The sequence below is a fragment of the Salmo salar genome, chromosome ssa15 (assembly GCF_905237065.1).
Source record: "Salmo salar chromosome ssa15, Ssal_v3.1, whole genome shotgun sequence".
Taxonomy (NCBI): domain Eukaryota; kingdom Metazoa; phylum Chordata; class Actinopteri; order Salmoniformes; family Salmonidae; genus Salmo; species Salmo salar.
The window spans coordinates 80,538,769-80,550,394 of record NC_059456.1 but is presented as its reverse complement, the minus strand read 5'-3'; the positions used below and the strand labels follow the sequence as shown (position 1 = coordinate 80,550,394).

Genomic DNA, 11,626 nt, shown 5'->3' with positions numbered 1-11,626 from the left:
ATTGCGCACGCGCAGTTTTATTCCTGCGTATGGCGTGCTGTTAAAAATGACCACGCGATGGCGCGCTATGCCTGATCGTACTCAGGATGCTTCTCCGATGTGGTTCAAATCAAATTTTATTTGTCACATGCACCGAATACAACAGGTGTAGACCTTAAAGTGAAATGCTTACTTACAAGCCCTTAACCAACAATGCAGTTTTAAGAAAATCCCTAAAAAAGTCAGAGATAAGAATAACAAATAATTAAAGAGCAGCAGTGAATAACAATAGTGGGGATATATACAGGGGGTACCGGTACAGAGTCAATGTGCCAATGTGCAGGGGGCACTGGTGTCGAGGTAATTGAGGTAATTATGTACATGTAGGTAGAGTTATTAAAGTGGCTATGCATATATAATAACAGAGAGTAGCAGCAGCGTGGGGGGGGGGGCAATGCAAATAGTCTGGGTAGCCATTTGATTAGCTGTTCAGGAGTCTTATGGCTTGGGGGTAGAAGCTGTTTAGAAGCCTCTTGGACCTAGACTTGGCGCTCCGGTACCGCTTGCCGTGAAGTAGCAGAGAGAACAGTCTATGACTAGGGTGGCTGGAGTTTTAGGGCCTTCCTCTGACACCACCTGGTATAGAAGTCCTGGATGGCAGGAAGCTTAGTCCCAGTGATGTACTGGGCCGTACGCACTACCCTCTGTAGTGCCTTGCGGTCGGAGGCTGAGCAGTTGCCATACCAGGCAGTGATGCAACCTGTCAGTATGCTGTCGATGGTGCAGCTGTAGAACCTTTTGAAGATCTGAGGACCCATGCCAAATCTTTTCAGTCTCCTGAGGGGCAATAGGTTTTGTCGTGCCCTCTTCATGACTGTCTTGGTGTGCTTGGACCATGTTAGTTTGTTGGTGATGTGGACACCAAGGAACTTGAAGCTCTCAACCTGCTCTACTACAGCCCCGTTGATGAGATTGGGGGCGAGGTCTCTGACCTCCTCCCTATAGGCTGTCTCATTCTGAACACAGTGATAAACTTCTCTTACTACTCTCACAAATACTTTGTGTTGCCCTAAACTTTTATAGTATGTGCTTCTATTGGTCATAATGACATGCTAAAATAATGGACAGCTCTCTTTAAATCTGGGTATTCCTCCAAAGCTCCATTGTCCTGAGTCTACACAACTCTGCCAGGACCTAGGATCAAGGGAGATACTAAAGTGTTTTAGTACTATATCTCTTGACACAATGATGAAAATAATCATGGCCTCCAAACCCTCAAGCTGCATACTGGACCCTATTCCAACTAAACTACTGAAAGAGCTGCTTCCTGTGCTTGGCCCTCCTATGTTGAACATAATAAACGGCTCTCTATCCACCGGATGTGTACCAAGCTCACTAAAAGTGGCAGTAATAAAGCCTCTCTTGAAAAAGCAGAATCTTGACCCAGAAATTATAAAAAACTATCGGCCTATATCGAATCTTCCATTCCTCTCAAAAAATTTTGAAAAAGCTGTTGCACAGCAACTCACTGCCTTCCTGAAGACAAACAATGTATACGAAAGACTTCAGTCTGGTTTCAGACCCCATCATAGCACTGACACTGCACTTGTGAAGGTGGTAAATGACCTTTTAATGACGTCAGACCGAGGCTCTGCATCTGTCCTCGTGCTCCTAGATCTTAGTGCCGCTTTTGATACCATCGATCACCACATTCTTTTGGAGAGATTGGAATCCCAAATTGGTCTACATGGACAAGTTCTGGCCTGGTTTAGATCTTATCTGTCGGAAAGATATCAGTTTGTCTCTGTGAATGGTTTGTCCTCTGACAAATCAATTGTAAATTTCGGTGTTCCTCAAGGTTCCGTTTTAGGACCACTATTGTTTTCACTATATATTTTACCTCTTGGGGGATGTCATTCGAAAACATAATGTTAAATTTCACTGCTATGCGGATGACACACAGCTGTACATTTCAATGAAACATGGTGAAGCCCCAAAATTGCCCTCGCTAGAAGCCTGTGTTTCAGACATAAAGAAGTGGATGGCTGCAAACTTTCTACTTTTAAACTCGGACAAAACAGAGATGCTTGTTCTAGGTCCCAAGAAACAAAGAGATCTTCTGTTGAATCTGACAATTAATCTGGATGGTTGTACAGTCGTCTCAAATAAAACTGTGAAGGACCTCGGCGTTACTCTGGACCCTGATCTCTCTTTTGATGAACATATCAAGACTGTTTCAAGGACAGCTTTTTTCCATCTACGTAACATTGCAAAAATCTGAAACTTTCTGTCCAAAAATGACGCAGAAAAATTAATCCATGCTTTTGTTACTTCTAGGCTGGACTACTGCAATGCTCTACTTTCCGGCTACCCGGATAAAGCACTAAACAAACTTCAGTTAGTGCTAAATACGGCTGCTAGAATCCTGACTAGAACCAAAAAGTTTGATCATATTACTCCAGTGCTAGTCTCCCTACACTAGCTTCCTGTTAAGGCAAGGGCTGATTTCAAGGTTTTACTGCTAACCTACAAAGCATTACATGGGCTTGCTCCTTCCTATCTTTCCGATTTGGTCCTGCCGTACATACCTACACGTACGCTACGGTCACAAGACGCAGGCCTCCTAATTGTCCCTAGAATTTCTAAGCAAACGGCTGGAGGTAGGGCTTTCTCCTATAGAGCTCCATTTTTATGGAATGGTCTGCCTACCAATGTGAGAGACGCAGACTCAGTCTCAACCTTTAAGTCTTTACTGAAGACTTATCTCTTCAGTAGGTCCTATGATTAAGTATAGTCTGGCCCAGGAGTGTGAAGGTGAACGGAAAGGCTGGAGCAACGAACCGCCCTTGCTGTCTCTGCCTTGCCGGTTCCCCTCTTTCCACTGGGATTCTCTGCCTCTAACCCTTTTACAGGGGCTGAGTCACTGGCTTACTGGTGTTCTTCCATGCCGTCCATGGGAGGGGTGCGTCACTTGAGTGGGTTGAGTCACTGACGTGGTCTTCCTGTCTGGGTTGGCGCCCCCCCTTGGGTTGTGCCGTGGCGGAGATCGTTGTGGGCTATACTCGGCCTTGTCTTAGGATGGTAAGTTGGTGGTTGGAGACATCCCTCTAGTGGTGTGGGGGCTGTGCTTTGGCAAAGTGGGTGGGGTTATATCCTGCCTGTTTGGCCCTGTCTGGGGGGATATCATCGGATGGGGCCACAGTGTCTTCTGATCCCTCCTGTCTCAGCCTCCAGTATTTATGCTGCAGTAGTTTATGTGTCGGGGGGCTAGGGTCAGTCTGTTACATCTGGAGTATTTCTCTTGTCTTATCCGGTGTCCTGTGTGAATTTAAATATGCTCTCTCTAATTCTCTCTTTCTCTCTTTCTGTCTTTCTCTCGGAGGACCTGAGCCCTAGGACCATGCCTCAGGACTACCTGGTATGATGACTCCTTGCTGTCCCCAGTCCACCTGGCCGTGCTGCTGCTCCAGTCTCAACTGTTCTGCCTGCGGCTATGGAACCCTGACCTGTTCACCGGACGTGCTTGTTGCACCCTCGACAACTACTATGATTATTATTATTTGACCATGCTGGTCATTTATGAACATTTTAACATCTTGACCATGTTCTGTTATAATATCCACCCTGCACAGCCAGAAGAGGACTGGCCACCCCTCATAGCCTGGTTCCTCTCTAGGTTTCTTCCTAGGTTTTGGCCTTTCTAGGGAGTTTTTCCTAGGGAGTTTTTCCTAGCCACCGTGCTTCTTTCACATGCATTGCTTGCTGTTTGGGGTTTTAGGCTGGGTTTCTGTACAGCACTTTGAGATATCAGCTGATGTACGAAGGGCTATATAAATACATTTGATTTGATTTTGATTTGGTGTAAATGTTTGAAAGGGGTAAGTGAGAAATGTAGCGATGGGCATTTCTTTGCACTTTTTAATTCGTTTTTTCTATGTCACTGGTCTAGATCTTCTGAGCCATGAATAGACACCATACACCATACATTGATGTACACAACAGTTTATATTCTCAAAATAGGAAATCATTTATCAATCAACTACTCACAAAACTATTACAATGTACAATACTGGTATGGTAGCAGTACTGTAGAGTTCAGTAGAAGAAAGAAGCAATACTTTATTGATGGATGGGATAGGGTGTGCACACACATGGAGGTGATGTGTGATTACGGTAGCAAAATTCCTGGAATTTTCCATAAATTCCCTGGTTTTCCCGAAATAAACGGTTGGACGATTCCCAGAACAGGAGGGAGTGAGCAGGAAATCCGGAATCGTCCAACCAGGTTTTCTGGAAAACCAGAGAGTTTATTGAAAGTTCCAGGAATTTTTCAACCCTATGTGTGATAACTGTGGGAAAACATAAGAACAAAGTAGGGTAACTATTGTCAATTCAAGGCAGCTATATGGGAGGAGGTGGTATGGCAGAAGAGGAAGACATACGTAAAAAAAAATCCAGAATGGACAGGTATAATAGTAAAGACAGTATATACTGTAGCATTACAAATTGCAGGCAGCGAGGGAGCAGAGGTCATGAGAGAGTCCAGTCTGTCTTCTTAGATCTTGATCTCAGTGCGGAAGGTCTGTGTGAGCTCATGCTTGGATGGGTGTCTGCGGGCCTTAACTGTGAGCGTTCCCTCTGCACCCAATGATGATGTCACAGAGGTGGGGTCCACATCCTCAGGCAGCTGGCACTTGTGGGTAAAAGTGTTCATCACTGTACCGTCCGCCGCCAACTGTTGAAGAGATGATAAAGATTAGAAAAGGACCAAGATATTTTTTAATATCTCAAATATTTCTCAGACATTTTAGATAGAGTTCTCAAAATTATAGAGAATTCAGTTGTCACTAAAAAGGGTTTTGCCCACCTTTTCTGCATGGACTTCGATCTGGTTGTTGGAGGTGGTGACGATGACGTCCTCTGGAGAGAAGTCTTGGACGTCCACTGTGAACTGGTAGCTGTCTCCCATTGGTTTGATCTTCCCTGCTGTCCACGTCCGACCTGGAAACACAAGCAAGATATTTGGAAGTTTCAGCAGGTGCTTACTGAAAGCTAGCCTTTCTTTACCTATACACTATTTGTCTTTCTATAGATGGGGAGTGCAGCCCAATCAGTCTTATCCTTACTTAATAACTAAGATGATAACTCTTACTTAACCTTAGATGCACCTTAAATACATGTATATGCATAATACATTCATACACATTCCAAAGGTTTGTCTAGTCTATGAACCCTGCTGGGCCTGTTTACTCTCTGTGTTGATTAGAAAAAAGCAATGTTGGAAGCGTGTCCCCAAATTGGAAATGACCATTCCACTGTGTGAGATGCCTGGGTGATTCTTACTTAACATACAGGTATATGTCTGTTTGGCTACATGACGCCCAGTGTCGCAGTGTGTGTGTGTATGCTGGTTGCTATGCAACAGTCTAGCCCGCCACCTCCCGGGCATCATCCCAGCCATTCTCTTTGTGTGAGATCACAGCGTTGGCTGTGTCCAATACCCCCGACGGGTGGACGCCCCCCTAGCCCCTCCCATCCTACCCTGTCCTGCCTCCATCACCAGCAACCTCCTCCTTTTCATAGAGGCATGGGCATACTAGTCACAGCACCGAAATACCCTGCTCTGCCCTACTGCTACTAACCAGCAACCAAACCTCCCTCCCCTTTGCCCTGTGTTGTCCTGTTGCGAAGCCGCCGGATCAAGCACAAGCTCAGAGGCTTATAGAGTTCAGCAGGCAATCTACACACAAATACACGTGTGTGGCACAGACACAGAGACACACACACACCTCTGTCTTTTAGAATGATTGGTTTTAATGTACATGTACAGTGGGGAGAAGAAGTATTTGATACACTGCCGATTTTGCAGGTTTTCCTACTTACAAAGCATGTAGAGGTCTGTCATTTTTATCATAGGTACACTTCAACTGTGAGAGACAGAATCTAAAACAAAAATCCAGAAAATCACATTGTATGATTTTTAAGTAATTAATTTGCATTTTATTGCATGACATAAGTATTTGATCACCTACCAACTAGTAAGAATTCCGGCTCTCACAGACCTGTTCGTTTTTCTTTAAGAAGCCCTCCTGTTCTCCACTCATTACCTGTATTAACTGCACCTGTTTGAACTCGTTACCTGTATAAAAGACACCTGTCCACACATTCAATCAAACAGACTCCAACCTCTCCACAATGGCCAAGACCAGAGAGCTGTGTAAGGACATCAGGGATAATATTGTAGACCTGCACAAGGCTGGGATGGGCTACAGGGCAGTAGGCAAGCAGCTTGGTGAGAAGGCAACAACTGTTGGCGCAATTATTAGAAAATGGAAGAAGTTCAAGATGACGGTCAATCACCCTCGGTCTGGGGCTCCATGCAAGATCTCACCTCGTGGGGCATCAGTGATCATGAGGAAGGTGAGGGATCAGCCCAGAACTACACGGCAGGACCTGGTCAATGACCTGAAGAGAGCTGGGACCACAGTCTCAAAGAAAACCATTAGTAACACACTACGCCGTCATGGATTAAAATCCTGCAGCGCACGCAAGGTCCCCCTGCTCAAGCCAGCGCATGTCCAGGCCTGTCTGAAGTTTGCCAATGACCATCTGGATGATCCAGAGGAGGAATGGGAGAAGGTCATGTGGTCTGATGAGACAAAAATAGAGCTTTTTGGTCTAAGCTCCACTCGCCCTGTTTGGAGGAAGAAGTAGGATGAGTACAACCCCAAGAACACCATCCCAACCGTGAAGCATGGAGGTGGAAACATCATTCTTTGGGGATGCTTTTCTGCAAAGGGGACAGGACGACTGCACCGTATTGAGGGGAGGATGGATGGGGCCATGTATCGCGAGATACAACCTCCTTCCCTCAGTAAGAGCATTGAAGATGGGTCGTGGCTGGGTCTTCCAGCATGACAACGACCCAAAACACACAACCAGGGCAACTAAGGAGTGGCTCCGTAAGAAGCATCTCAAGGTCCTGGAGTGGCCTAGCCAGTATCCAGACCTGATCCCAATAGAAAATCTTGAGGGAGCTGAAAGTCCGTATTGCCCAGCGACAGCCCCGAAACCTGAAGGATCTGGAGAAGGTCTGTATGGAGGAGTGGGCCAAAATCCCTGCTGCAGTGTGTGCAAACCTGGTCAAGAACTACAGGAAACTTATGATACATTTTTTTTTCTTCATTTTAGCAGACACTCTTATCCAGAGCGACTTACAGTAGTGAATGCATACATTTCATGCATTTCATACATGTTTTTCTCCATACTGGTCCCCCGTGGGAATCAAACCCACAACCCTGGCATGGCAAACACCATGCTCTACCAACTGAGCCACACAGGACCATGATCTCTGTAATTGCAGACAAAGGTTTCTGTACCAAATATTAAGTTCTGCTTTTCTGATGTATCAAATACTTATGTCATGCAATAAAATGCAAATTAATTACTTAAAAATCATACAATGTGATTTTCTGGATTTTTGTTTTAGATTCCGTCTCTCACAGTTGAAGTGTACCTATGATAAAAATTACAGACCTCTACATGCTTTGTAAGTAGGAAAACCTGCAAAATCGTCAGTGTATCAAATACTTGTTCTCCCCACTGTATGTTCAAACCAACATACATGAACATCTCATACAGTATGAATCCACAGACAAATTCACTCAGAAATAGTACTTGATACTGTATGTATGGAATAAGTAGATTATAATAATGCTGGTCCACAATTGGGAATTCATGTCAAATCAACGCACTGGGAAATCCCAAGACATCCGTTTCAGGATGCATGAAAGAGCCAAAGTCTTCTGCAAAGAGCCCCCTGCTCTTCTCCATGTATGGGTTGTTGGATGAAGAGGTCTGCTGGAAACTGCGCTCTGATCGGTATGCAGAGGAGTTGGTCACACTCATTGATGGCTAAGTCTGCCGGAGAGGTAAGAAAAATATCAAATTTTAAAGGGAGAGAGAACAAAACAGAGGAGATCCTTTTAGTGGTTCAGTCCAGGCCCAGTCCACTCAGTTTACATCAGAGGGAAAGTGAAGGATGGGCAGATCCAGTTGCACAATATTCCCTCCTGTCAGGTGGTTTGTAAGATGCTATGTTTTCTTTCCCACTGTTTGAAGATGTGTGTGTGTCTGCGTCTGTCTTTTGGATAAGTGTGTCGGTTAAGTGTGTCCACGAGCATATCCAGTCAGTCACATGCATAGGACCTTATATATGTGGAGACAAAATGTTTTTTTTCTTCCTGTGTGTGTGTGAGAGAGAGAGAGAGAGAGATAAAGAGAGAGAGGGGGGTGTGTGGTCGGAAAAGTTTGGGGTTAAGAGAGGGAGAGCCGGGGAGAGGAAGGCAAGAGGAGGGGTTGAGTCAACAGTTGGCATTCCAGACACTCGATACCTGAAATAGCTATACTCCTCTACTTCTTTCCTATCTGTTTTTTTATCTCTGTAAGCGTCAGTTTCCCTTTTTTGTCATGACATTTGATCATCTTGTGGATCAGTGGTTACTTAACATATATTATTTAATTTCTTAGGGAACATAGCCATAAAACATCTGTTGCCTGGTGTTTACTTACATATTACATGGTAAAAATGGTTACATTTGGTATTAGGATACTTATTTAAACTAATTACAAAACTGGAGGTAACTCATTTTAACCGATTACTGCTTAGAGGCTCATATCTAAATTATGTAACTAGTAACTTAGTATGTAGGCTACACTTTTCATCTACCCATTTCAATATCATATCTTACAATAATGACTTGCTGTTGTCACATTGGATCAATTATCAACAAGGACAATGGGGAACAGAGGGCACATATATACACATACTAATCAGGGGGAATTGGAACCAGGTGTGCGTAATGAGACAAGACAGTCCGGGGTTGATGGTAAGGATCCAGTTCAGCGATGCCTAGAAGGCCAGTGACATAGACCTCCGGAGCTGGTGAATGGAATGAGCAGCAGTACCGGGGGAATCCGTGACAGCTGTTGTTGTTTTCTTTACTTCCGATATGGTGAGAAGAGGGAAGGTGGAAAGAATGCGTCTGAAAACAAAGCCGTCGGTGCAGGGCTGACCTTTGCACTGGAGATTAGTTGACATTGGTTGGGAGTAGCTATTAATATCTAAATGGGATACAGGACATCAATGGAGAATGTTCTTGATTTGAGTCTCTTTGAGCCGCTCTTCAATGTTAATGATGCTTTGCCTGATAAATCACATTGTCCTCTGACAGTGTTGCAAACAGTCTGCAATTAATTAACCAATTGACTTGCTGTTCTCAGCTTCAAGGCTCCTTAATTTACAAGGAGAAGCCAAAAATAAATGATGAATCAAGAGCAATAAAAGTGAAGCTCTGTATGGCCTCTTGCTCTGTCCTTTAAGGTCACGTAAAAGTGATTCCAATTATCCGATTTACGGCTCACAGTAACACATCATATTCCATCCTATCTGTGTAAATCCTAAAGTCCACTGATAATTGTCTAAATCCGGCCCAAGAATTCACCACCTCCCCACAGAGAGTGACCTTGGCACCAGTCAAGAGCCATGTCTGAGTGGGCTTCTATTCTAGAGAGATGAGAGAGAGGGAGATAAGGAACGGAGAGAGAGAGAGAGATGATGCAGTGAAAGAGAGTTAGAGAGAGGGGGAGAGAGAAAGATATGAGAGAGAGAGACAGGGATGGGGAGAGAGAGAGCAACAGAGAGGGAAATGGAAGTGGGGGGCAACAGAGAAAGATTGGTGCTAGAAAGGGAGAAAGATACAATGAGGGGGAGATTTAGGAGGAGAAACTAACAGAGAGCAGGTTGCCAGAAAAAGAGGGATTGAGAGAAGAGTGTGAGAGAGAGAGAGAAAGAGAGAGAGAGAGACAGGGAGGGGGAGAGAGAGAGACTGGTAGGGAAAGAGAGATTGTTATTGTTCCCAGCATGTGCTGTTCTAAGGCATTGAGAGAGAGAGAGAGAGAGAGAGAGAGAGAACACACATTAAATGTGAACCTGATACACACAGCCCAGTAATCCCAATGTCTCATCAGTGACATTCACTCACCTCTGGAGAGGTCATTGACACCATAAGCTATGACCAGCACAAGGTTGTGTGTTTTAGATAGTAGGCAGTGTGCACAGCAAACACACACAGAGAGAGACAGACTCGTGTGCACATTTATATACTGTACCAGTCAAAAGTTTGGACACACCTACTCATTCAAGGGTTTTTCTTTATTTTTACTATTTTCAACATTGTAAAATAATTGTGAAAACATCAAAACTATGAAATAACACATATGGAATCATGTTGTAACCAAAAAAGTGTTCAACAAATCAAAATATATTTTATATTTGAGATTCTTCAAACAGCCACCCTTTGCCTTGATGACAGCTTTGCACACTCTTGGCATTCTCTCAACCAGCTTCACCTGGAATGCTTTTCCAACAGTCTTGAAGGAGTTCCCACATATGCTCTGTACTCCAGCATTTTGGATTTGAGATAAAATGTTTCCTATGAGGCTATAGTTTAGAATGTCACCTTTTGATATATATATTGCATTTCTGTTTTACCATTTAGAACAGAAAGCCCTTTATGTATCTAGTCCCCCCCATGTGAAGAAGTCATATATGTAAGGGCTGCCAAATGGAGTAGACCAAGGCGCAGCGTGTTTAGTGCTCATCTTGAAGTTTAATGAAGAAGTAGAACACTTTACAAAAGAAACAAAATGACAGCCAACAGTTCCGTCAGGATTCCAAACTACTAAACAGAAAACAACCACCCACAAAACCCAAAGGAAAACAGGCTGCCTAAGTATGGCTCCCAATCAGAGACAACGATCAACAGCTGTCCCTGATTGAGAATCATACCCGGCCAAAACAAAGAAATACAAAACATAGAAAAAAGGACATAGAATGCCCACCCTAGAAAAATAATTGTAGACCTCCACAAGTCTGGTTCATCCTTGGATGCAATTTCCAAATGCCTGAAGGTACCACGTTCACCTGTACAAACAATAGTACGCAAGTATAAACACCAGGGGACCACGCAGCCATCATATCGCTCAGGAAGGAGATGCATTCTGTCTCCTAGAGATGAATGTACTTTGGTGCAAAAAGTGCAAATCAATCCCAGAACAACAGCAAATGACCTTGTGAAGATGCTGGAGGAAACAGGTACAAAAGTATCTATATCCACAGTAAAACGAGTCCTATATCGACATAACCTGATAGGCCGCTCAGCAAGGAAGAAGCCACTGCTCCAAAACCGCCAGACTACGGTTTGCAACTGCACATGGGGACAAAGATCGTACATTTTGGAGAAATGTCCTCTGGTCTGATGAAACAAAATGGAACTGTTTGGCCGTAATGACCATCGTTATGTTTGGAGGAAAAGGGGGAGGGCTTTCAAGCCGAAGAACACCATCCCAACTGTGAAGCACGGGGGTGGCAGCATCATGTTGTGGGGGTGCTTGCTGTAGGAGGGACTGGTGCACTTCACAAAAATAGATGGCATCATGAGGGAGGAACATTTTGTGGATATATTGAAGCAACATCTCAAGACATCAGTCAGGAAGTTAAAGCTTGGTCGCAAATGGGTCTTCCAAATGGACAAAGCCTGATCTCAATCCTATAGAATTTGTGGGCAGAACTGAAAAAGCGTGTGCG

General features: G+C 44.2%; 1 protein-coding gene across 1 annotated transcript; it reads right to left on the bottom strand.

The window, feature by feature from the left end:
• Positions 1 to 3,965: 3,965 nt before the first annotated feature.
• On the bottom strand, positions 3,966 to 8,187 carry LOC106572014 (heat shock protein beta-7). Its single transcript, XM_014145711.2, has 3 exons — positions 7,734 to 8,187; positions 4,847 to 4,980; positions 3,966 to 4,714 (listed from the first exon to the last, which is right to left on the bottom strand). The coding sequence occupies exons 1-3, from the start codon at positions 7,885 to 7,887 to the stop codon at positions 4,535 to 4,537; spliced, it is 468 nt and encodes a 155-aa protein (XP_014001186.1). The 5' UTR covers positions 7,888 to 8,187; the 3' UTR covers positions 3,966 to 4,534.
• Positions 8,188 to 11,626: the final 3,439 nt, after the last annotated feature.

What these genes read in the sequence shown, in the direction of transcription:
- LOC106572014 (XM_014145711.2), bottom strand. Translation starts at nt 7,887, where the DNA reads ATGAGTGTGACCAACTCCTCTGCATACCGATCAGAGCGCAGTTTCCAG. An exon ending in GGATGTCTTGGGATTTCCCA is followed by an intron (nt 4,981 to 7,733) that starts GTGCGTTGATTT and finishes TTGTGTTTCCAG; the next exon opens with GTCGGACGTGGACAGCAGGG. An exon ending in TCGAAGTCCATGCAGAAAAG is followed by an intron (nt 4,715 to 4,846) that starts GTGGGCAAAACC and finishes TCTCTTCAACAG; the next exon opens with TTGGCGGCGGACGGTACAGT.